Raw genomic sequence first — 27758 nt, 5'->3', positions numbered from 1 at the left:
TTTTATTCCGGTTATCGAAGGTAGAAATCGACAGCAGTCATAGTAAATGGAGAACTTCATATTTCGTGGTATTCTGTGAAGTTTTTGGCAAAGTTCAGGCGGCGTTCCAATCGGATCTAGGATGGATTCACGCAGACACGGTAGCAGAAACGGTGAATAGCTGTCGAGTGAACACAGTCCTCGGGAATCGACAGCCGCCCATTACACCTATAGAACTTAGCCTCACACGGCAAATCAGAGTAGTTCTGGGTCAATAACGTTCCGGCCGTTTTAAGTCCTGTCCCGATTGTAACCTGGAACTAAACGACACACGCCACCTATTTACCATAGTCAGTTTTTGTTCTTTGTTAGGCATATAGTATAATAGCATAACAGTTCTGATTCAATATTATTTGTTTGCCTAAAAGGAGATACCGCGCATAGAACTCGACACCGATCTTGGATCTTGACTTCTTGAGCCGCTAGAGGGCGCAACTCCAATAACTGTGCTAAGTATGGCGCAAATCGGTACATAACCTGATATAGCTGTCATATAAGCCTATCTGGTATCTTGACTTCTTGAGCCTCTAGAGGGCGCAATTCTCATCCGATTTGACACAAATTTTGTACAACGGCTTCTCTCATGATCTTTAACATTCGTGTCTTTAACATTTAACATTTCGTACTTGATAAAGCTCCCATATAAACCGATCTCCCGATTTTGCTTTTTAAGCCCCTACAAGGCGCAATTCTTATCCGAATGGACTGAAATACACAAAACACAATGACATCTACAATTTCCAGCATTCAATTCATTTATGGTTCGAATCGGACTATAACCTGATATGGCTCCAATAGCATAACAGTTCATATTAATATTCTTTGTTTGCCTAAAAAGAGACACCGCGCAAAGAACTCGACAAATGCGATGTGGATATATAGGATTCGGACCGGTCGAACTTAGCACGCTCTTACTTGTTATTTTTTAATAAAGACAAGTGTTTGTTGTTGTGTCTTTTTTATGTTTTACTCACCCTTAATGTTGCGATCGATAAGACCTCAGCGTTTTCAACGTTAATGGTTCTTTTGGGCTATAGTTAGGAAGTAATGGGGGTGAGGTGGACAAAACAATAAAGGACACTTGATAAAAATGAATAATACATATTGTGACGTAAACTATATTCTTTTTTTGCTTTCTCGATTGTTTTCTTTTTTTACTGCAAAATTTCTAAACCAATAAATTTGATCATTTCTAGCCTTCTTTCCGTTTCTTAAAACGCTATCTAATTCAATGCAATTTCGTTGTTTAATTTTTTTTTTTATACAAAATTTTTCGCTTTCGGTATTTTTCAGGGTTTTAATCAATTGCTATCTTTTCTTTTGTACTTTTCTACAAGATTTTTTTTTAGACTAATTTTTCGTTCGCTCTTTTGCGTGTTTTAAATCAAATTTTGTCCTTTCATATACTTTCTATTCTTCCCTAAATCACTCATTGCAAAGAATCTTTGTTGATTCGGCTGCTGTCACATATGTCAAACAAATGGTGGCAGTAGGAAGCGGGTGACATGTAGGAGATGCAGGTCTCCAAATAGTTGTAGGGGACTCGGAATAAGATTATTAAAAACTCTGGCTTAAGATAGGGCTCCGTGCCTGGGTAGTTCCTACTTTGACAATGCCGGCCATGCAGCAAGTTTTCTTCGCTGGTAAATAAAAACGTTCGTCTCGGGAAAATTGACGAATGATATTATTGTTTCACCACAGAAGCACGTCAATTGGTGATGAATTAAATTATGCCTTACGACACCATTACATTCGCAATGGTCGTTTTGCAGAAGAAATATAGTAGTTCGTAGGGCTTAGATGGAAAATCTGCAACAAAGCTCTGGATTATACCGTGTTAGTCAATTGCAGGTTCACGAGTTTCCTACAAATATACATTTGATATCTTTCTCTACAGTAGAAAAGCCAAAAAATCGTGTTAAATTATGTCGGGTTATAACCATGATGCCTCAAGAAATTGAGGTTGGATTATCGTATAATCTCACTTAATCAGATACTGGATTTAGACACGTCCTATAACTTTGAAGTCCATGAGGAAGAGGATGTACAATTCTTGCGCTTATGAAACAGCTACATACACAAGTTCTCCGAAAACAGTAATAACTGATAACCGACGTACCCGGGTGTTGACTACACCTATTACTTATCGGACAGTGTCAACACCCAAAAACCATAGAGTAATATTTCGGGAAATCGAAAAAAATCTTCTCTGTAACTTTAAATTTACAGCAACCTGAAGCGATTTTGAATTCTTCCGGGGAATCCATCCATAAAAAAGGTACGTATTCCCTATTATCTCCGTGATCCCTCTTATTATCTCCCTTCCATCTGCTGCTAGGGTTTGCCTACTGCCATGCCGTGCACCACTGATGCAATGTCAATAGTAACTTAATAAATCGCATGCGATAAATTCTTTGCCCTGTGTGGCATACGTAGGTAGAAAACAAAACAATATCAACGACTATCCCAATGAATTCTCAGACTTGCACAATGGTCAACGATATATCATTGCATGACAATAATATATTTTTTTATACCCTCCACCATAAGATGGGGGGTATACTAATTTCGTCATTCTGTTTGTAACTACTCGAAATATTCGTCCGAGACCCCATAAAGTATATATAATCTTAATCGTCGTGACATTTTATGTCGATTCCGTCTGTCTGTCGAAAGCACGCTAACTTCCGAAGGAGTAAAGCTAGCCGCTTGAAATTTTGCACAAATACTTCTTATTAGTGTAGGTCGGTTGATATTGTAAATGGGCCATATCGGTCCATGTTTTGATATAGCTGCCATATAAACCGATATTGGGTCTTGACTTCTTAAGCCTCTAGAGTGCGCAATTCTTATCCGATTGGATTGAAATTTTGCACGACGTGTTTTGCTATGATATCCAACAACTGTGCCAAGTATAGTTCAAATCGGTCCATAACCTGATATAGCTGCCATATAAACCGATCTTGGGTCTTGACTTCTTGAGCCTCTAGAAGGCGCAATTCTTATCCAACCAGAATGAAATTTTGCACGACGTGTTTTGTTATGATATCCAACAACTGTGCCAAGTATGGTTCAAATCGGTTCATAACCTGATATAGCTGCCATATAAACCGATCTTGGGTCTTGACTTCTTGAGCCTCTAGAGTGCGCAATTCTTATCCGATTGAAATGAAATTTTGCACGACGTGTTTTGTTATTATATCCAACAACTGTGCCAAGTATGGTTTAAATCGGTCCATAACCTGATATAGCTGCCATATAAATTGATCTTGGGTCTTGACTTCTTGAGCCTCTAGAGTGCGCAATTCTTATCCGATTGAAATGAAATTTTGCACGACGTGTTTTGTTATTATATCCAACAACTGTGCCAAGTATGGTTTAAATCGGTCCATAACCTGATATAGCTGCCATATAAATTGATCTTGGGTCTTGACTTCTTGAGCCTCTAGAAGGCGCAATTCTTATCCAACCAGAATGAAATTTTGCACGACGTGTTTTGTTATGATATCCAACAACTGTGCCAAGTATGGTTTAAATCGGTTCATAACCTGATATAGCTGCCATATAAAGCGATCTTGGGTCTTGACTTCTTGAGCCTCTAGAGGGCACAATTCTTATCCGATTTGAATGAATTTTTGTACGAGGTATTTGGTTATGATATTCAACAATTGTGCCAAGTATGGTTGAAATCAGTCCATAACCTGATATAGCTGTCATATAAACAGATCTGGGGATTTGATTTCTTGACCTTCTAGAGGGCGCAATACCTATCCGATTTGGCTGAAATTTTGCATGACGTATTTTATTGTTACTTTCAACAACTGTGTCAAATAAGGTTCAAATCGGTTCATAACCTGATATAGCTGCCATATAAACCGATCTGGGATCTTGACTTCTTGACCCCTAGAGGTCGCAATTATTATCCGATATGCCTGAAATTTTGTACGACGGATCCTCTCATGACCATCAACAAACGTGTTTATTATGGTCTGAATCGGTCTATAGCCCGATACAGATCCCATATAAATCGTTCTCTCTATTTTACTTCGTGAGCCCCAATGGGCGCAATTCTTATACGAATTGGCTGAAATTTTACACAGGTCTCCAACATATAATTTAATTGTGGTCCGAACCGGACCATATCTTGATATCGTTTTAATAGCAGAGCAACTCTTTTCTTATATCCTTTTTTGCCTAAGAAGAGATGCCGGGAAAAGAACTCGACAAATGCGATCCATGGTGGAGGGTATATAAGATTCGGCCCGGCCGAACTTAGCACGCTTTTACTTGTTTTTTTTTTTTTTTATTTATTAGTCTATAGATATTATAATCCTTACAGACTAGACTATATACAATATTTACAAACTAAGCTTAATAACTACGAATTCAGCAAAATAATAATCTCTTTCTTTAAAGAATATTTGTTTTCGCACAGATCTATATTATTGTAAAATTTATTAAATTCAACACATAAACGCCTAAATGGGTCATTGTTCGCAAAATTCGTACGATAGTATTCAACATGAAGAAGATTTAAATTTAGTGAAGGTCTCAGCGGCACGTTCAAGTAGATGTGGTCCAACAGAAACTCCGACTTCAAGTTTCCGTTTAGTATATTTAACATGAAATTCAGATTCAGCATTGTACGCCGACTTTCCAACGAAGGCAATTTGATCAAATTTAATCTTTCTTTATAAGATGGTAAAGTATTAAATGTCCAGTTACGTCTACGTAAGCAGAATAACACGAACTGTTTTTGCACAGACTCAATTGAATTGCAGTGGATTTTATAATTTGGGCACCATATTATAGAACCATACTCCAGTATCGGTCGAACAAGGGATGTGTATAGATTTCTTTTGACGTTTGGATCAACAAACTCTTTGCTCCAACGCTTAACAAATCCTAAAGAACCATAGGCTTTATTGATCGTCAAAGATATATGTGATCTATAGTTTAACCTTTGATCTAACAAGAAGCCAAGATCCATGATTGATTCCACAGTTTCTAGAGGCGAACCGTTTATAGAGTAAATTGTTGTTAGATGATTTAATCTGTAAAACGATATATGTTTACATTTTTATACCCTCCACCATAAGATGGGGGGTATACTAATTTCGTCATTCTGTTTGTAACTACTCGAAATATTCGTCTGAGACTCCATAAAGTATATATATTCTTGATCGTCGTGACATTTTATGTCGATCTAGCCATGTCCGTCTGTCTGTCCGTCCGTCCGTCTGTCTGTCGAAAGCACGCTAACTTCCGAAGGAGTAAAGCTAGCCGCTTGAAATTTTGCACAAATACTTCTAATTAGTGTAGGTCGGTTGGTATTGTAAATGGGCCATATCGGTCCATGTTTTGATATAGCTGTCATATAAACCGATTGGGATAAAATTTTGCACGACGTGTTTTGTTATGATATCCAACAACTGTGCCAAGTATGGTTCAAATCGGTTTATAACCTGATATAGCTGCCATATAAACCGATCTTGGGTCTTGACTTCTTGAGCCTCTAGAGTGCGCAATTCTTATCCGATTGGAATGAAATTGTGCACGTAGTATTTTGTTATGATATCCAACAACTGTGCCAAGTATGCTTCTAATCGGTTCATAACCTGATATAGTTGCCATATAAACCGATCTGGGATCTTGACTACTTGAGCCTCTAGAGGTCGCAATTATTATCCGATTTGCCTAAAATTTTGTACAACGGATCCTCTCATGACCATCAACTTACGTGTTTATTATGGTCTGAATCGGTCTATAGCCCGATACAGCTCCCATATAAATCGATCTCTCTATTTTACTTCTTGAGCCCCAAAGGGCGCACTTCTTATTCGAATTGGCTGGCATTTTACACGGTCTCCAACATATAATTTAATTGTGGTCTAAACCGGATCATAACTTGATATCGCTCTAATAGCAGAGCAAATCTTTTCTTATATCATTTTTTGCCTAAGAAGAGATGTCGGGAAGAGAACTCGACTAATGCGCTCCATGGTGGAGGGTATATAAGATTCGGCCCGGCCGAACTTAGCACGCTTTTACTTTTTATATAGTTTATTTTTTCTATTCTTCAAGTTGCGCAGTTTGTTATTATTCCAAGGTGGCCCATTACCAATGAAATTACATTTAACAGGAACGGATTTCTGGATACAACCCTTAAGAATATCATAAAATATAACAATCGACTCATCCAAATCATTTAATGGAAGTGATTCTTGCCAATCAACTTCGGATATAAGAGTATTAAGTTTTCGGTAATCAGTTTTCGAAAAAGCATAAATACTATCAATATTAGACTATCGTGTTTTGCGAAGGAAAGAGGTAGAAAGGTTGACATCAACGTGAATAGTAGGATGAAATACATCTTCTGGACTAGTAATAGCGTTTGTTCTTTGTAGCGAAGTTTGCATAGGTTCAGTGGTAAATAGTAAATCCAACATCTTATCATTAGCGTTGAAAATTCTATTAATTTGGCATAAACCAGTTTTCAAAATTGTTTCAATAAATTCCACATGACCATTTTTTGTGACGGGTAATAAATAGTTTGTATCAGTATTTTTCTTCCAATGAATAGATGGTAAATTGAAATCTCCAGTTACAATTAGTGGATTGGATAGCAGCTAAGTGTGCTTTATAGATTTCAGTAGTAAATCCAGGAGGAATATATGAACAAGTCAAAAATAAAAATGTATTTCCATATTTTAATTTAACAGCCAGGAATTCGATGGATGGATCAATAAATACATCTATGATAAATACACTGTATTCAGTCGGGAAAGCAATTAGGACGCCTCCACCAGATTTTTTATACCAATTGTACGATCACGTCTAAAAACTTGATATCTATCACACAAAATTTCAGTATTCAAAATGTTTCCATGAAGCCAGGTTTCAGTGAAAATTATTACATCGTATTCGAATCCAAAACTCAGTATACAGACCAAATAACTTGGTATTTAGTCCCCTAACATTCTGATAAACCAGAAACAGTTGTTTATCAGAAGATGAGTTCCTTAGTTTTTTGGTAAATCTTCAGAACGTGCAGGCAAATGCGCAATATTTGTACGAATCCTTTCTTTGTATATATATTCCTGTACTAAAGCCCTCGGTGGCCAAAAGTCAGGACTAACCACGGTTTTAAAAACAGAGTCAGGTACCATAATTCGAAATGATGCCGTGTTGCGTGTGTCTCTGTACTGAAACTTAAATATTTTCAAATTCACATCTAAGTTCAGCTTGGACTTAAATAATATCTCATATCGTCTTCAGATGTTAATTGCATCGAGTTCAGTTTTTAAAAAATTTGAAGAACTCAGCATCAACCAATCTACTTTTAGCACAACACCATCTTAAACCTTTATCTTCACGGAGATTGTCCACAGTACGTGCGGCCAATACAGCACATTTAGCATGAAATGATTCCAAGCAGAGCCAGCAAGAGATCATTGATTCATCATTTTTCGTAATTTTACAGGATGAAATTGGGCAAGACATTTTAACAAAGACGATAATAGTAATATCAAAAATTCAAATAAACTCAAATTCAAATTTAACGGAATTTCATAGGACGCCACCTATTGGTGAATAGACGCAACAAAACAGTGTTGTATGCAGGGAATGCAGCCGATTAGATTGCTGCCAGATCTTTAACAGAAAAACTCTAAGTAATAACAACTATGTACAAAGAGTCAACAGCTGATATTATATTCACCACGGGCAAAAATTGCACAGCCAAAACAATGAGAATCCAAAGTAATATTAAAACAATTAAAGTATTTCTCACAGCTTTCTGGTCACAACTTGATTTCTCCTTGATGCAGGCACACGTTCTTGACAGAGTTTCACTTATTTCCACAGGTTCCCAACTGTATGGCACAAGAAAAATGAAAATAAACAGGAGCAGCAAAAAAACACGTCCGCCTTATATCCGAGAAAATCACCTTCATTGCAGGACAATGACTTTGATAAAAAGAACTGTACCACTATCCCTGATAGAACCGATTGGAACAATAATGTACCTGGTAATTGAAATTACATAGACTTCTATACGGAAGGTTCCAAACTAGACGACCAGGTGGGCTATGGGGTGCACATATATATACGCCAGTCAATCGGGACTTCAGGAGCATTAATCACAGTTACATTGAGTCCTCTTTAAAACATATAATAGAAAATAACACCTACTGGAAGAAAAAAATGTTACTAAGGAAATAATGATGTTACTTTTTTGCAAAAAAAATGCAACATTTTGATTTTTTTTTTTTTGAGAAGTCCAATTCTTCATAAACCATTAGAGATATACTCGAAATTGCCGTATGTTTTCTGCAGAGTCTTACGAGCTCTTTCTTAAAAAAAAAGAATCAAGGGTTGTGAGCATTCCCAAATTATGTGGCCTGGCCTAGACTTGAAGAGTTCCACTTTAGGTTCTCATTTTTTTGAGAACCTGTCTGATTTAGCGGATGTGAACATTCGCAAGTTATTGGGCTTTTTAAAGTGATCTGGATGGTTCAATGGTAGGAACTAGAAGGCATCTAACTACCTCTGTTCCTGTGGTATCACAATGGACGAAAACGTCGAAGTGAGTCTGATGGCAGACTGCCACTTAAACCTAACCTAGACTTGAAGAGGTTACCACTTTACTGTCGCTGGCATGAGCAGACGTCTCAGTCATTGTGTCCGTCATGGCAGGTCACTGTCTGATCGGAAAACATGCTGACAGACTGAAGTTTGCACGTAACGACTGCATTCAGTCTGTTAGCGTGTTTTCCGTTCAAACAGTGACCTGTCATGACGGACTCAATGGTCTCAGTCCGTTCTAGCCAACGACAGTAAAGTGGTACATCTCATCAAGTCTAGACCAGGCTACATAATTTTGATTTGATTTGCCTTACGGCGTTTGAATTCGACTACAAAATGGATATCCAGGGATCCTGGACGAAAAAAAAACCTGAAGATCTGTAGCGTACTCATACCAAAGAGTTAGTGCTGTTCATACATACAAACGAATAGCGTGGTATTAACAAAGATTTCAAATTATATTAAGCAACAAGTAAGCACGAGCCATGCCAATGCTGATATCATATCGACATAAGACCACCAAAATTTAATGCCAATGAACTCTTTTCACCAGCACGGCCGCTGAACTTTTTATGTTCACACCGCAGTACTTTTTATACCCACCACCGATGGATGGGGTGTATTCATTTTGTCATTCCTTTTGAAACACATCGAAATATCCATTTTCGAACATATAAGGTATATATTTTCTTGATCAGCATAAAAATCTAAGACGATCTAGACATGTCCGTCCATCTGGCTGTTGAAATCACGCTATATTGAGCTGAAACTTTGCACAGATTCTTTTTTGTCCATAAGCAGGTTTATTGGACTACATCTTGATAAAGCCCCCATATATACCGATCCGCTTGTTTAAGGTCATAGGCGCATAAAAGCAACATTATTATCCGATTTTGCTGAAATTCTGGACAGTGAGTTGTGTTAAGCCAGTCGGCATCTGATTTCAATTTGGCACAGATCGGTCCAGATTTAGATATAGCTGCCATGTAGCCTGGTCTTTCGATTTAAGGTCTTGGGCCCCTAAAAGACGCATTTATTGCCTGATTGTACCAAAATTTTCGACAGTGAGTTGTGTTAGGTTCCTTGACATATTTTTGCAATTTGGCCAGATCGGTCCAGATTTGGATATAGCTGCCATATAGACCAATCTCTCCATTTAAGGTTTTGGGCCCATAAAAGGCGCATTTACCCGATTCGTATTTTGCTTATTGGGATCAAAAGAAAAAAAAATTGAGAGCATCTATTTACCAAAAAAAAAAATTGGCCACCTTTATAGAAATGTATATATTTCCAAAACTTACCAAAAAATAAAAAGTTATTACAGAAAAAAATATATTTTTTATTTAGGTCATTGGTTACAAAAAGCCACCGAACACGTCATTGGCTGTGTACTTTGTAGCCCTGGTTGCTTTAGTTTATTCCGCGGTAGTGCTTTAATGGAGAACAGTGTGATGAAGAAATATACCACAGTGTCTCAAGAGCCCATGCACTATGTACAATATGATCAAGGTGAAGATCGATGGCTTTGCACATTAATACTCAAGCAGGGGCTACGTGTTGAGTACTCTGCCGCCTCAGATGCCTACACCCATTCCCCAGAGATATTTAACGAGTTCTACAATCAACGTCGTCGTTGGGTTCCGTCAACCATAGCCAATATATTTGACCTGCTGTCTGATTCGGAGATGGTCGTAAAGAAGAACAGTTCTATATCGAGGCCATACATCTTCTATCAAGCCATGCTAATGGTTGGCACTATTCTGGGTCCTGGAACTATATTCCTCATGATGATTGGAGCCTTGGTTACTGTCTTTGACACGGGAATTTGGACATCGTTCCTTTGGAATTTTATACCCCTGTTGGCTTTTATCTTGTCCTGCGTGTATCTAAAACAAAGTTACCAGGTAATATCTGGGTATATTTTTTATATTGGGTTGCCCAAAAAGTAATTGCGGATTTTTTAAAAGAAAGTAAATGCATTTTTAATAAAGCTTAGAATGAACTTTAATCAAATATACTTTTTTACACTTTTTTCTAAAAGAAGCTAAAAGTTACAGCTGATAACTGACAGAAGAAAGAATGCAATTACAGAGTCACAAGCTGTGAAAAAATTTGTCAACGCCGACTATATGAAAAATCAATTACTTTTTGGGCAACCCAATATATTTCTGTTAAAACTAAGTCCTTTGTTCAATTAAAACATCATGATTTCAGCTTCTTCTTGCGTTTGTGATAAGTGCCGTATACTGTCTAGTAATGATGGCTGTACTAATTGGCATAATTATTCAAATGATAGACGACGGACCTCTGGCTCCAGCTTCCCTTTTCTTTCTTTTGGTGTTTCTGCAAATTTTTATAGCAGGTAATTGTATATGCCTTTGTTATAACCTTTACAATTTTCAACATTAAATGGTAACATATACATTCGAATTCGCTAACAAACAATGGCTTGTTAGTAAATACATATATCAAAAGCAACGTTTTATACTTGAAGATCAATCCAACTTTATTATAACACTAGTTGACCCAGGCCGGCTACGCTGCGCCTTCTTTTACTTTATATGGAACAAAAGTCTCCTTGAAATATTTATTTTCGACAATTAAAGAGCTTTAGTGAAATACCATGCTACGAAAATAGTATATCGCTTGACTAACAGTCTGAATCCCATAACTTTATTGGTCTACGAATTTAAGTTTGGATGTAAGGTGTACTCCATTCTTAAACTACTTTATTTCAGCCCAACATTTAGTGGTGTGGGAGGGTGAGGAGGTGGGTGAGGAGGTGGGTGAGGAGGTGGGTGAGGAGGTGGGTGAGGAGGTGGGTGAGGAGGTGGGTGAGGAGGTCCCCCAGACACTTGGCCCTGAAAAAATATCAGCATCGTGCTCTTCTTTCAAATAGTATTTATTAAAACCCCATATTGCTATTGGTTTAGGGGAGTTTACACCAAATCAATTATCAAATTCGTTTTCTAATCTCAAATACCTTTCTTTTGAGCCACGTATTAGCATGGTCGAAAAATTTTTACCCTTTGGGGGGTGTTTGGGGAAGGGGTGAGGCCCTTAATACATGGTCCTACATTTGGATATCAAATTCGTATTCTATTCCCAAATGCTTTTATTTAAGACCCACATTGCGATGGTGAGTAGAAAATTGCTGTTTGTGGGGTATTTTGGGAAAGGGGTAGACCCGCAGAAAATTGGTCCCAAAAATGGGTATCAATTCCCCCCAATACCTTTCATTTAAGCTCCACATTGACATGGTTAGTAAATATGCCGATTTAGGGGTGTTTTGGGGATTAGGGTGGTCTCCCAAACACTAAGCCTGGAAAATATATCAGCAACGCGCTCTATTCTCATATATCTATATATGATTTATTTAAACCCCATATTTCCATTGGCCTCAAAATTGGATATCAAATTCGTTTTCTTATCTCATTTAGACTCCTTATTGCAAAAGTCAGCAAATATGTCCGGTTTGGGGTATTGTCCCTAAAAACTATAAGTAAATATTTAGTTCCACTCTCTTTAAGACCCAAATTGTCTTGGTGAGCAAATTCGTCCTATTTGGGGGTTGTTATGGTGGTGGGACGTCCCCTAGACAGTTGGTCCCTAATTTTGATATCAGATACGTGGTCTACTCCCAAATACCTTTAATTTGAGCCCCATATTTCCATAGTCGGCAAACATGACCGGCTTAGGGGGTGTTTTGGGGGATTGGCGGCGACTCAGTGAGTTGGTTTAAAAAAAAAAATATGTATCAGATTCATGTTCTACTCTAAAAACCCTCTTATTTAAGCCTCAAATTGGAAATTCAAATTCTACACTTAAATATTTTTTATTTAAGCCCCATAATCCCATGGTCAGTAAAAAAGTCCTGTTTTGGGGGTGTTTTGGGAAAGGGACCCCCAGAAACGTGGTCCCACATTTGGATATTAGATTCGTATTCTACTCGCAAATACCTTTCATTTGAGTCCCATATTGCCATGGTCGGTAAATATTTCCGTTGGAGTGATCTCCCTAACACTTGGTCCGACAATTGGATATCAGATACGTTTTCTTATCCTAAATATTGTACCTTTCATTTGAGTCCCATATTGTCGTGATTGGTCTAAATATATGTTTGGTAGGTTTTACGGTGGGGCAGCCCCTAGGTACCCCATCCGAAATTTGGATACCAAATTTTTATTTTTAGGGTACCATATGAGAGCACACAAAATTTCGCTTAAATCGCACTACCCACCTTCGAGATCTTGCGTTTCTGAAAATTAGGGTAAGGGGAAGGGTCCCTTCAGATATCAAAAATGTAGTACCCTATTTTCACCATGGGATCATTATGCACACTATATGAAAATTTCAAAAAAATCGGTTCGGCCGTTTCTGAGTCTATAAGGAACACACAAACAAACAAACAAACCTATAAACAAACACAAATTGATTTTTATATATAAGATTATCCCATGATTCACATAAAAGGACAATAATTAAAAGATATTCGTAATCACGTAGATAACGACGCCACAGTGGGCCAAACGGCAAAAAAATTGGATATAGGTCTACAACTTTTTATCAAAATGTTCTAGACATTAATAGAGGACATACGATGTTAGGAAAATACTGACGTGCATCCATATCTTTAATACAGGTGTAACTTACATTCTATTACAATTGTATCAAAATTTAGTTTTTGAATTCAGAATGCATCGCTAAGCCGAAGCAGTGTTGTAAACTTATTTATCGATGTGAAAGAATGAACTGAGAAAACGATGATAAGAGGAGATGGTGGGAATAGGAAAATGAGAGAAAAGGAATAAGAATAAGAACTTCTCTGGATGACATTCGCATTTTTTATGAGGAGATTCGCCAAGTAACCGCCGAAAGTGCAAGAGCTTCTAAAGTTTTTTTTCTCTACCAAACAAAATATAAAATTTACAACAAAAAAGATATTGACATACATAAAAAGCCTGTCTTTAAACCAACAAGTACAATTAAACCAAAGAAAAATAAAATAAGGTAAAATATTATTTGAATAAAGACTTAAAATATCTGTCTCATATACAGTCCCATATATACATGGCAATATGCGAAAACAAAAACTAAAAGAAACAAGTAAAAGCGTGCTAAGTTCGGCTGGGCCGAATCTTATATACCCTCCACCATGGAGCGCATTTGTCGAGTTCTTTTCCTGGATCTCTTCTTAGGCAAAAAATGATATACGAAAAGATTTGCTCTGCTATTAGAGCGATATCAAGATATGATACGGTTGGGACAACAATTAAATTATATGTTAAAGACCTGTGTAAAATTTCAGCCAATTCGAATAAGAATTGCGCCAATTGGGGGCTCAAGAAGTAAAATAGAGAAAACGATTTATATGGGAGATGTATCGGGCTAAAGACCGATTCAGACCATAATAAACACGTATGTTGATGGTCATGAGAGGATCGGTTGTACAAAATTTCAGGCAAATCGGATAATAATTGCGACCTCCAGAGGCTCAAGAAGTCAAAATCCAGATCGGTTTATATGGCAGCTATATCAGGTTATGAACCGAATTGAATCATACTTAGCACAGTATTTGGATACCATAACAAAACACGTCGTGCAAAATTTCATTCCAATCGGGTAAGAATTGCGCACTCTAAAGGCTCAAGAAGTAAAGACCCAAGATCGGTTTATATGACAGCTATATTAGGTTATGGACCGATATGGCCCATTTACAATACCAACCGACCTACACTAATAAGAAGTATTTGTGCAAAATTTCAAGCGGCTAGCTATACTCCTTCGGAAGTTTGCGTGCTTTCGACAGACAGACGGACGGACAGACGGACGGACAGACGGACGGACAGACGGACGGACAGACGGACGGACAGACGGACGGACAGACGGTATATACTTTATGGGGTCTCAGACGAATATTTCGAGTAGTTACAAACAGAATTGCGAAATTAGTATACCCCCAATCCTATGGTGGAGGGTATAAAGAAAGAATATGTTCAAAGTTTCAGCTCAATACAATCCCAACCGACCTACACTAATAAGAAGTATTTGTGCAAAATTTCAAGCGGCTCGCTTTACGCCTTCGAAAGTTAGCGCGCTTTCGACAGACAGACGGACGGACTGACGGACATGGCTAGATCGACTTTATGGGGTCTCAGACGAACATTTCGAGTAGTTACAAACAAATTTACCATGACATTCCCATTTTCTTTAAGAGATATAATTAGCCCCCATATAGACCGATCCGCCGATTTAGGGTCTTGGGCCCATAAAAGCCACATTTATTAACCGATTTTGCTGAAAATCATTCATCAATTTGGCCTAGATCGGTTCAGATTTTGATATAGCTGCCATATAGACCTATCCTCCGGTTTATGGTCTTAGGCCCATAAAGGCCACATTTATTATCCGATGTTGCTGAAATTTGGGACAGTGAGTTGTGTTAGGCCCTTCGACATCATTCTTCAATTTGGCCCAGATCGGTCCAGATTCGGATATGGCTGCTACATAGACCGATCTCTCGGTTTTAGGTTTTAAGGCCATAGAAGGCGCATTTATTGTCCAATATCGCTGAAATTTGAGACAGTGAGTTGTCTTCGACCCTTCGACGTCTTTCTTTTATTTGGCCCTGATCAGTTCAGATTTGTATATAGCTGCCATATAGACCGATCCTCCGATTTATGGTCTTACTCCCATAAAAGCCGCATTTATCATCCGATTTTGCTGAAATTTGGGTCAGTGAGATGTGCTAGGCCATTCGACATCATTCGACAATTTTGTCCAGATCAGTACAGATTTGAATATAGCTGCCATATAGACCGATCTCTCGATTTAAGGTTTTGGGCCCATGAAAGGTGCATTTATTGTCCGATTTCGCCGAAATTTGGGACAGTGCGTTGTGTTAGGCTCTTCGACATTTTTCTGTAACTTGACCAATATCGGTCCAGATTTGGATATAGCTGCCATGTAGACCTACATCTCGATTTAAAGTCTGGGCTCCATAAAATGCGCATTTAGAATTCGATTTCACTGAAATGTGACACAGTGACTTATATTAGGCTTTTCGACATCCGTGTCGTATATGGTTCAAATCGGTTTATTTTTAGATATAGCTACTAAACGGACCAATATTTTGTTATCCACAATTGTACAATAACTTGTTTTTATTAGTATTTGATAAATCCAAAGGTCAATCAGAGAACCCACTTAGTGGAATAATTTCACAGGACAGAAGGATAACTAGGAGTGTGGCTCGAGCATTAGAGTCGCAAGTCGTAGGCTCTGTTTTGACACAAATTGAAATAGGCATAGAGAGAAACATAGATTTTGTCGAAACTGGTTTTTTAAATAGGTGCGCTGATCGCATATTTGGTAGGACATCAGAGACTGGTTCTACTGTACCCGGCAATCATGTAGTAAATATTGTAGCACGTCAGGTGCTGACGATAGCCAACTGAATTTGTCGCAGAAACTGGCAAGGGTTATCAACATGTCGCAGGATCAGGTTAATGCTCCTTTGGCTCAAAATCAGGACGAGCTCGAGAATCTCTCAGGTGGTTCAGGTCCCCCCGACAGATAGGACAACTTATGACCGTTATGTACCAGCAAAGTCAGATGTTGGCATCTTGTATAAAAGAAATTTATCAAATGAGAGGTGATATGCTTTCGCATAGCCAGCGCGTGGCTGAGCATTCTGGGAATGCGTCAGCCATTGTCCCTCGTACTGGTTCGAGTTCGACCTCAGGAGATCCTAATATAAAAGCTAACGTGGCCCTAATTAGACCTGGAAGTGGCCATGCACCGGATTGAGATGATCAACAGCAGTTTACACCGAATCGGGAAGGTGTGAGCAGAGGTAGACCAAGTCAGTCTAGTAGAGATAGGGATATAACCTATAGTGCAAGAGAGCTTGATATCCGGAAACCTATTGATTTGGACAGGTGACACATTAAATTTGATGGTACCGGCCGTGACATGACAGTAGAAAGTTTTATCTTTCGCATAGAGAAAATGCAGGAGCAATATAATATTTCTCATAGCCAGTTACTTAGTGATTTTCACTGTTTAGTACCTGGTAGTGCTGCCAAATGGTACTGGCAGATTCTGGAAGATAACACTGATGACTAGTTTCAACTATTTTGTTTTGAAAAAGGAATTATTGAAGCACTCTAGGTCGGCCGATACTGATTATGAAATCATAAAAGAAATCATGGAACGAAAACAACAGTTCGGAGAGGGGTTTGAAGAATATTACGCTGACGTACATAACCTAACTTTTTGACTTCGCTGAGGCTGATTCAGTGAAAATAGTTAGGGGGAATTTGAGAAGCAATTTGGCCAGCCTAACATTTTCTACCGATATAAGTTCAATTGCCGATTTGAGGACCGAATGTAAAAGGGCAGAGAGACTTTTGAAGGATAATAGGTAACGAAATAGATAAGCAAACGAAATATCAGTATGGAACACCAATGAGGACGAAACGGATGTTTCCTTAGAGGCTATGTCTGCTCCTAACAATTTGTTATACCCACCACCGAAGGATGGGGGTATATTCATTTTGTCATTCCGTTTGCAACACATCGAAAAATCAATTTCCGACCCTATAAAGTACATATATTCTTGATCAGTGTAAAAATCTAAGACGATCTAGACATGTCCGTCCGTCTGTCTGTTGAAATCACGCTACAGTCTTCAAAAATAGAGATATTGAGCTGAAATTTTGCACAGAGTCTTTCTTTGTCCATAAGCAGGTTAAGTTTGAAGATGGGCTATATCGGACCATATCTTGATATAGCCCCCATATAGACCGATCCGCCGATTTAGGGTCTTTGGCCCATAAAAGCCACATTTATTAACCGATTTTGCTGAAATTTGACACAGTGAGTTGTGTTAGGCCCTTCGACATCCTTCGTCAATTTGGATCTGATCGGTCCAGATTTGGATATAGCTGCCATATAGACCGATCCTTAGATTTAGGGTCTTAGGCCCATAAAAGCCACATTTATTATCCGATTTCGCTGAAATTTGGGACAGTGAGTTGTGTTAGGCTCTCCGACATCCTTCGTCATTTTAGCCCAGATCGGTCCAGATTTAGATATAGCTGCCATATAGACCGATCTTCGCATTTAGGGTCTTAGGCCCATAAAAGCCACATTTATTATCCGATTTTACTAAAATTTAAGACAGTGAGTTGTGTAAGGCTCCTCGACATCCTTCGTCAATTTGGTCTAGATCGGTTCAGATTTGGATATAGCTGCCATATAGACCGATCCTCAGATTTAAGGTCTTAAGCCCATAAAAGCCACATTTATTATCCGATTTCGCTGAAATTTGGGACAGTGAGTTGTGTTAGGCCCTTTGACATCCTTTGTCAATTTGGCTCAGATCACTCCAGATTTGGATATAGCTGTCATATAGACCGATCCTCCTATTTAGGGTCTAAGGCCCGTAAAAGGCGCATTTATTGTCCGATGTCGCCGAAATTTGGGACATTGGGTTAGGTTCAACCTCTTGACATAGTTCGGCATTATGGCACAGATCGGTCAAGATTTGGATATAGCTGCCATATAGACCGATCTCTCGGTTTTAGGTTTTGGGGCCAGAAAAAGCGCATTTATTGTCCGATGTCGCCACAATTTGGGACAGTGAGTTGTGTTGGGCCCTTCGACATCCTTTTTCAATTTCACTCAGGTCGATCAAGATTTGGATATAGCTGTCATATAGACCGATATCTCGATTTAAAGTCTTGGCCCCAAAAAAGGTGCATTTATAATCCGATTTAACTGAAATTTGACACATTGACTTATGTTAGGCTTTTCGACATCCATATTGTATATGGTTCAGATCGGTTTATTTTTAGATATAGCTAAAAGGACCAACATTTTGTTACACATAATTGAACAATGACTTGTACTTATTAGAATTTGGTCCAAATCGAATCATATTTCGATATAACTGCTATGGGACATAAGGCATGCAATTTTCGCTGGATTTTGATGAAAGGTGGTTTACATATATACCCGAGGTGGTGGGTATCCAAAGTTCGGCCCGGCCAAACTTAACGCCTTTTTACTTGTTGAATAATACGAAGGTTTCGAAAATACCGAATGTACAGCAGTTTGCTCGGAACACAACTTCAGCCAATAATAGATATGGCCACGATAAGACTTCGCAGGCTTGTCACCCTTCTCAAATATCACCTGAAGAGACATTTTGTCTTTCTCCCTTTCATCTACCACTTTAGTTGCGGTATGCCAGGCGATTTTTATCGAAAGAATTTTAAGGCTCTAAAACCTGAAAGTATTTGCCTATCGACATTCCATGAAATGAAATGTTTTGCGTGTGGAAAGGATGGTTCTTTTTGCACATTTACACCAAAAAATTGGAGGTGGTAGAAATGACCGTGAGTTTCTGTCAAGAAATGAATGTTCCGGAATAACTGTATTGAAAAGTGAAGATAATAGTACTTTAAATGCCCACAAAGAACCACCAAGGAATTATAAAACATTGCATCAAAGAAAATTGGATTATCAGGATGCAAGGGCAAGAATATTTGGAGATGAAATTAAGAAAAATAGTAAAAATTATAAGAAAATTGAGGCAAAAATTTTTAAGAATTAAACAAGGAAAGCGATTGTTTGTAAAGACCATAATAACCTTAGACGGAGACAATAGTTCTTCTAAATTCTTTGCTAGAACAGATGTTGGTGGTAAGCGGGTTACGACATTGCTGGACCCTGGCGCTGGTGCTTGTTGCATCGGTAAAAATGCCATGGAGTTTGTAAAGGGTCTTGGAAAGGATATTATCATACTGAAACAACAAAATGTGAGAACAGCAAATGGTGGAACTGCTAAAGTCTATGGACTGATAACGCTACCAGTTGTGTGGAAAAAGCAGACACTAAAACTAGACTTTTTGATTGTCCCTGGCCTAGAGCAAGAATTTTACTTTGGAGTACAGTTCTGGAAGAAGTTTGGGCTCTTAGTTGTAGGAGAACTAGGCTGTAGCACGACTGAGATTTGCGAGGTAGTCATACCGGAAACTAATACTAATCAACCCATTCTGAACGAGGAACAGAGTAAACAGCTTGAATCTGTCAGGATTAAATTTCCTTCTTTCGCAATCTAGGGCTTAGGTCGCACTTCATTGGAGCAACATGTGATAATAGTCACTGATGAGGACATCCCTGTTAAGCAGAGACACTATCCAGTGTCATCCGCTATTCAAAAGCTCCAGTTCGACGAGTTGGAACGTATGATTGAGCTTGGCGTCATTGAGCCCAGCAATAGTAGCTGGAGCTCTCCAGTTACTCTTGTGAGGAAAGAGACAAAGAATCGTTTGTGCCTCGATGCCCGAAAGGTGAATGCCAGAACAGTAAAAGATGCATACCCTCTTCCTCATATAGAGGGTATCCTTAGCAGGCTCCAGGAGACGACGTATATATCTGCCATAGACTTAGAATACGTTTTTTGGCACATTCCACTTGAAGAAAAAACCAGGGAAAACCCGCATTCACAGTCCCTAGGCGGTCATTATACCAATTCACGGTAATGCCATTCGGCTTGTGTAATGCCGCCCAGAGAATGTGTAGGCTGATGGATAAGGTTATCCCTGCGGGTATTCGCGATAAGGTCTTCGTATACCTCGACGATATTTGACAGGATATTTGACGAAGGCAGGTCTCACGATAAACCTCGAGAAGAGCAAAATTTGCCAACGAGAAGTCCGGTACTTGGGGTTTGTAGTAGGAGATGGATGCATACGGACCGACAAGGATAAAGTGACTGAGCTGGTATGCTATGCAGCTGTTCTAAGCGTCAAAAAATTCAGGCCCTACACTTTGCTACGGGTGATGCATTAACAGAGAATAACAGAGAAGGGTTCCTAGAGAGTTAAGGGATGGTTTAGTTCAAGCCGCCCATTGCTCTCTATCATATGGCCATGGCGGAATGCATAAAACCCTATCACGTATCCGAGAAAAATATTACTGGCCTGCAATGGCAAAGGACGTTCAGTTGGTGGTTAAGAATCGCGATATCTGCTGCACAAATAAAAATACGAACTCTTTTAAAAGGCCGGTCATGGGCAAACTGTTCATATCCGAAATACTCTTCCAAAGGGTGTACATCGATTTTATGGGTCCCTACACAAGGACTAAAGATAGAAACACTGTGCTATTTGCATGCCTTGACCATTTTAGCTAGTTTGTTTTCCTTGTGCCGATGGGAGCCGCAACTGCTTTAAATGTTACAAAATGTATGAAAAAGCATGTCTTCCACGTATTTGGAATTTGTCCATTCGGACAATGGTAAACAATTAATATCAGTTTTGTTTAATGACCTTCTGAATAAATACGGTGTAAGGCATATCCGCACGGCATTGTATGGACCCCAATCTAATGCCGCAGAGAGGGTAAACAGATCGATCCTTCAAATGATCAGATCGGATAGGATAGGATGATAGGACCAGATCAGCGAAACTGGGATAAGACCATTAGCGATACAGCATTTGCCCTCAGGAGTATGTGGCACAGTTCCACAGGGACGGCTCTGTTCTATTCAATATTCTCCTTAAACATGGTTCAACATGCATCTTCCTATGACATATATCGTAAATTGGACTCCGTTAAAGATGCAGATTTTACTTTACACTCAGGGGACCGACTTCAGCTGATCAGAGATCAGGTGTGCTGAAACCTGGACAAGGCCTAAGAAGAATGTTCTCGGAGATATAACTTGAAGTCAAAGGAAGTTTCCTTCAAAAAAGGTCAGGTCGTGTATCGCCGGAACTTTAAGTTAAGCAGCAAAGTGGATAACTATAACGCTAAGTTAACTCTTGCAAACGTAAAATGTGTAGTCTTAGAGGTCCTAGGGAACTCCTTATATAAACTTGGAGGTTTAAATGGAAAGGTAATGGGAGTTTACCATGGAAAGAATTTGTTTGTTGGTCAATAGGAGACAAATTATCCGACTAGCAGTTTTGTGCTTAAGTCGAAGCCACACATATTTAGGAGACCAAAGGCGGGATGTCGATTTGTGTTTTTATGAACAACCACGATAGTTTTACACACACGTTCCATACCTGATGTCAGGTATCGACGGTTGCGAGCCTGTAACGTACATTCTATTAATGGGTTGCCCAAAAAGTAATTGCGGATTTTTTAAATGAAAGTAAATGTATTTTTAATAAAACTTAGAATGAACATCAATCAAATATACTTTTTTTACACTTTTTTTCTAAAGCAAGCTAAAAGTAACAGCTGATAACTGACAGAAGAAAGAATGCAATTACAGAGTCACAAGCTGTGAAAAAATTTGTCAACGCCGACTATATGAAAAATCCGCAATTACTTCTTGGGCAACTCAATATTATCCGATTTGCCTGAAATTTTGTACGACGGATTCTCTCATGACCATCAACATACGTGTTTATTATGGCCTGAATCGGTCTTTAGCCCGATACATCTCCCATATAAATCGTTCTCCCGATTTTGTTTTTTGAGCCCCTACAAGGCGTAATTCTTAACCGAATGGACTGCAATACACAAAACACAATGACGGACTATAACTTGATATAGCTCCAATAGCATAACAGTTCATATTCAATATTCTTTGTTTGTCTTAAAAGAGATACCGCGCAAATAACTCAACAAATGCGTTCCATTTTGAAGGGTATATCAATTTCGGCCAGGCCGAACATAGAACGCACTTATATGTTTGTTTGCATGTTTGTGTGTTACTTGTAGATTCAAAAACGACTGAACTGATTTTCTTGAAATTGTCACAAATGGTGCATAATGATAATATGCACCATGGTGAAAATAAGGTACTAAATTTTTATACCCTCCACCATAGGATGGGGGTATACTAATTTCGTCATTCTGTTTGTAACTACTCGAAATATTCGTCGGAGACCCCAAAAAGTATATATATTCTTGATCGTCGTGACAATTTATGTCGATCTAGCCATGTCCGTCCGTCCGGAGACTTCTTGAGCCTCTAGAGGGCGCAATTATTATCTGATTGGAATGAAATTTTGCACGACGTGATTTGCTATGACTTCCAACAACTGTACTAAGCATGGTTCAAATCAGTCCGTAACCTGATATAGCTACCATATAAACAGTTCTTGGGTCTTGACTTCTTGAGCCTCTAGAAGGCGCAATTCTTATCCGATTGGAATGAAATTTTGCACGACGTGTTTTGTTATGATATTCAACAATGTTTCAAGTATGGTTCCAATCGGTCAATAACCTGATATAGCTGCCATATAAACCGATCTTGGGTCTTGACTTCTTGAGCCTCTAGAGGGCGCAATTCTTATTCGATTTGAATGAAATTGTGCACGAAGAATTTTGTTGTTATATCCAACAACTGTGCCTAGTATGGTTATATCGATCCATAACTTGATATAGATGTCATATAAACCGATCCAGGGTCTTGACTTCTTGAGCCTCTAGAGGGCGCAATTCCTATACGATTTGCCTGAAATTTTGCATGACGTATTTTATTATGACTTTCAACAACTGTGCTAAATAAATAAGATTCAAATCGGTTTATAACCTGATATGGCTGCCATATAAACCGATCTGGGATCTTGACTTCTTGAGCATCTAGAGGTCGCAATTATCATCCGATTTGCCTGTAATTTTGGCCATCAACCTACGTGTTTATTATGGTCTGAATCGGTCTATAGCCTGATAAGGCTTCTATATAAATCCATCTCTCTATTTTACTTCTTGAGCCCCCAAGGGGCACAATTCTTATTCGAATTGGCTGACATTTTACACAGGTCTCCAACATATAATTTAATTGTGGTCCGAACCGGACCATATCTTGATATCGCTCTAATAGCACAGCAAATCTTTTTTATCTTTGTTTTGCCTAAGAAAAAAATAAGGAAAAAAAATCGACAAATGCGATCCATGGTGGAGGGTATATAAGATTCGGCCCGACCGAACTTTATTTTACTTGTTTTGTTTCTTTTTGTAAAGTCATAAAAATCAAGTATTTTTTGCACATATGTATTTAGCTCTGTAAGGATTTTCGTAATCTATAGACTTAAGAAACAAATAAAAATAAAAAAAAATAAATAAATTTGAAAATATGTTTGTTAAACAAGTTCTGAAATATGATTGAATTTGTAAATAATGAATGTAAAAAATGTCTGCCTAGACGCTGAATGCCCTCCTAATGCTGGCGACATTTGTAAGGAACTATTCCATTTGAAACGAGTAAAAACGTGCTAAGATCGGTCGGGCCGGATCCTATATTCCCTTCACCATGGATCGCATTTGTCAAGTTGCTTCGACTTATTCTCTTTATGGACATAAACTAAAAATGAATAATGGGAGGTCATAACAAGAAATCCCCATGTGTTTTTTATTTGTTAGGATAAGAGACGCGATTCTTATTCAAGCATATAAAGACTCAAGAAGTATTGTATATTCGGGAGATCGGTTTATATGAAAGCTTTTTCAGGTTAAGGACCGACTGAAGCCAAACTGTTGGATGACATAGGAAAAGTCAACGTGCAAAATTTCAGCCAAATCGGATAAGAGTTGCGGCCTCTAGCGGCTTAACAAGTATATTCGGGTGATCGGTATATATGGGAACTATCAGATTTTGGACCGATTGGAACCATACTTAGTGCATCGGTTGGACGTCATAGGAAAAGTCATCATGGAAAATGTCAGTCAAATCGGATGAAAATTGCGCTCTCTAGAGACTCAAAAATATATTCGGGAGATTGGTTTATACGAGAACTATATCTAAACGTAGACCGATTTGATCCATTTACCATCCCAACCAACCTACATTAATAAGAAGTAGTTATCAAAATTTCAGGCGCCTAGCTTTACTCCTTCAAAAGTTAGCGTGCTTTCGACAGAGGGACATCGCTAGATCGACTTAAAATGTCATGACGATCACCAATATGTATACTTTATGGGGCTTTAACAAATATTTCGATTTGTTACAATCGGAATTACGAAATTAGTATACCCCAATCGTATGATAGAGGGTATACAAATGGTAATGTAGGGATGTAAAATCTTCTCCCCAAAGAGGTGTCGCTAGCGTGCTTTCGACAGACAAACGGACGGACGGACAGACGGGCGGACGGACGGACATGGCTAGATGTCGACGATCAAGAATATATATATTTACTTTGTGGGGTCGCAAACGAATATTTCGAGTAGTTACAAACAGAATGACGATATTAGTATAACCCCCATCCTATGGTGGAGGGTATAAAAATGAATTTGTGTTTGTTTGTTTGTGGGTTTGTAAATTGGTTTGTTCCGTATAGGCTCAAAAACGGCTGAACCGATTTCTTTCAAATTTTCACCGATTGTGGAGAATGATCCGGAAGGAGCAAAAGGCTATATAATTTACTAGCTAAATAGGGCCCGCTCCGCTGTGCCGTCTTTCACTCTCTTATTTTATCTGAGCCCTACATCGGCTCGGTTTTGAAAATGGGGCAAGGGGAGGGTCCGCCCATTAAAGTTTGGATGTACATCATTGTTTTGGTTTTGGTGGATTGGAGTAGTCTAACCTTTTGCCCCGAAAGTGGAAATCAGATTTATACTCTACTCCCAAAAACCACATTTGAGCTACATATTGCTATTGTGGGTATATATGTGTGGTTCAGGGGGGTTTATAAGATGAGTCGTCCCTGAAACACATAGCCATAAAACTGATATCAGATTTGAGCTCCCTATTTGCCATAATCCACAAATAAGTCCAGTTTGAGGGGTATGTAGGTTGGGCTTGGAAAAATATCAGCATCGATCTCTACTGTTAAATTCCTTTTATTTGAACCGCAATTGCAATAGGTTTACGGGAAGTTTATGAGGTGACACTACCTTTTCAATTGAGCCCCTTATTGCCATAGTAGACAAACATTGCCGGTTTGAGGGGAGTTTAGGGAACGGACCCTGAAATGGTATCAGCATTGTGCTAGAGCACGATTGTTTATTGATACGTCCTTTCATTTGAAAACAATATATTATCGGTCGTCCTACATGACCCAAAAGACAATTTATTTGAGTCCTTTAATGCCGAGATCTAGATGTCCGGCTGAACGGCAAGACGTAACCTAGATACATAAATCCTTATGTCAACATAAGATTCGAACTCTAATGTCATAGACCTTTTTGTTAAATTCTCAAATTATCCCGATCGCACTATACGTCTTATTGAAGGGTCTTTAGACCGAGTCAGGGACCGGCCCACCGGTCCCAATTGTGTATATCAGATTCGTAGTCAACTCTCGAAGAACTTTCATTATACCCTGCACCACCACTGTGGTACAGAGTATTATAGATTTGTGCATTTGGTTGCAACGCTAAGAGGGCGAAGAGCAAGACCCATCGATAAGTATAAGGATCGGCTTAGAATAACTTTCTGATTCGATTTAGCTATGTCCGTCTGTCCATGTATATTTGTAATCAAGGTACAGTTCGCATTTGTTGTCCGAATTTCACAAAATTTTGTGTGTCTTTTTTGGTCCAAGGACGAACGCTATTGATATGAAAAAAATCGATCCAGATTTAGATATAGCTCCCATAAATATTTTTCATCCGATACGGCCTTTTAAGGCTGTAGAAGCCACAATTTTGGTCCGATCTTTACAAAATTTGGCATGGCCCGCTTTATTCAACGCCCTCAAATGTATGCAAAGTCCCATAAAAATCGGTTCAGATTTACAATAGATATAGCTCGCATATATACTTTTCATCCGATATGGCCTTTTAAGGCTGTGGAAGCCTCAAGTTTGGTCTGATCTCTACAAAATTGTTCATGACATGGTTTAATTGACATCCCAATACGTGTGCAAATTTCATCAAAATCGATTTAGATAAAACTCCCATATATATCTTTTATGCGTTTCGACTTTTAAGGCTGTAGAAGCTACAATTATATTATAAGGTTCTATTCGATATTTCAGTAGGTATGCAAAATTAAAGTCTGACTAAATTTGGATATAAGTGCTATCTTTTAAAATTATTACGCATAATCGGTGGTGTAGGGTATTATATAGTCGGCTCCGCCCGACTTTTACCTTTCTTCACTGGTTTTATACTCATTTTGTTGTGTTGGAGAGGACCCGTAGACACCTTGGACCAAATTCTTATAACAGATGTGTACTCAACTTCTGAACACCTTTCATTTGATAAGCATATTGTCCCAACCGGTAAATCTGCCCTTTTGGGTGGGGAAGGGTGGGCGCCTCAGGCACCAAAAAATAAACTTGTATGTCAGATTTGTATTCTACTTTTAAATACCTTTCATTTGATATCCATATTGACCAAAGCGGCGAAAGAGTCCCCCCGATTACTTAGGGTGAAATTTGTATACCAAATTCGTACTCTACTCTTAAATACCTTTTGTTTGATATATCGTCCCAATCAGTAAACATGTCCGTTCGGGTGGGTTTTAGGACGTATTCGGGAGTTGATTACGAATATGACATAAAAAATGATGTCTAAGTATTTGCGGGTCGCCCCACCCCCAAAGAGCCCCCCAAACAGGAATCTTACTCATTTATAGCTATATGAGACTCAAATGAAATGCATTTCAGATCAGTTTCGGAATATGACATTAAACTTTGTGTCCATGAATCTAGGCGGTGCTTTACCTCCTAAAATCGCCTCCAATAGGTTATTTGACCTATTAATTTGCGTCATTCAAATTAGTACTCAAGTGGCAGTGTGGCGCACAACCCTCATATAGACGCCCTCCACCATACGGTTGTATACACCAATCATGACAATATGGGGTTAAATCAAAGGTATAAGGTTATGAACTGCGAATCTGATCCCATTATTTTACTCATGTATCTAGCGGACCACCTCACCCCAAAACAGTCGATCAATTATAGTGACCTAACGGGACAATTTGCAATTTAATTAATGTGCGGGGCAAAAATAAATGCAGGCCACCATAACCCCAGAATTGTGACGCTCAGCGTGATAACAGGTGTTGCAAACCTCAACATTAAGGTTGCAACCATTTTTAGCTCATCGATAGACAACACCAAACGACGTGTTGCTGGGCAACACTTCTTTATTCAAAAGTTTTACATGGTTTAATAGTTAGAACTATCGCCACTGCACCAAATATATAGATT

At 38.7% G+C, this 27758-nt stretch overlaps 1 protein-coding gene across 1 annotated transcript in view; it reads left to right on the top strand.

The window, feature by feature from the left end:
• The window catches only part of LOC106094648 (chitin synthase chs-2), a 414794-nt gene that overhangs the window by 323012 nt on the left and 64024 nt on the right, over window positions 1-27758 (top strand). Inside the window, exons 10-11 of the mRNA XM_059360879.1 lie at window positions 9973-10529; window positions 10840-10987. Coding sequence (XP_059216862.1) covers window positions 9973-10529; window positions 10840-10987 — 705 coding nt within the window. The remainder of the gene's footprint in view (window positions 1-9972; window positions 10530-10839; window positions 10988-27758) is intronic.

The sequence above is a fragment of the Stomoxys calcitrans genome, chromosome 1 (genome assembly GCF_963082655.1).
Source record: "Stomoxys calcitrans chromosome 1, idStoCalc2.1, whole genome shotgun sequence".
Taxonomy (NCBI): domain Eukaryota; kingdom Metazoa; phylum Arthropoda; class Insecta; order Diptera; family Muscidae; genus Stomoxys; species Stomoxys calcitrans.
The sequence above is the reverse complement of the archived record's forward strand: the minus strand, read 5'-3'. Positions and strand labels throughout refer to the sequence as shown.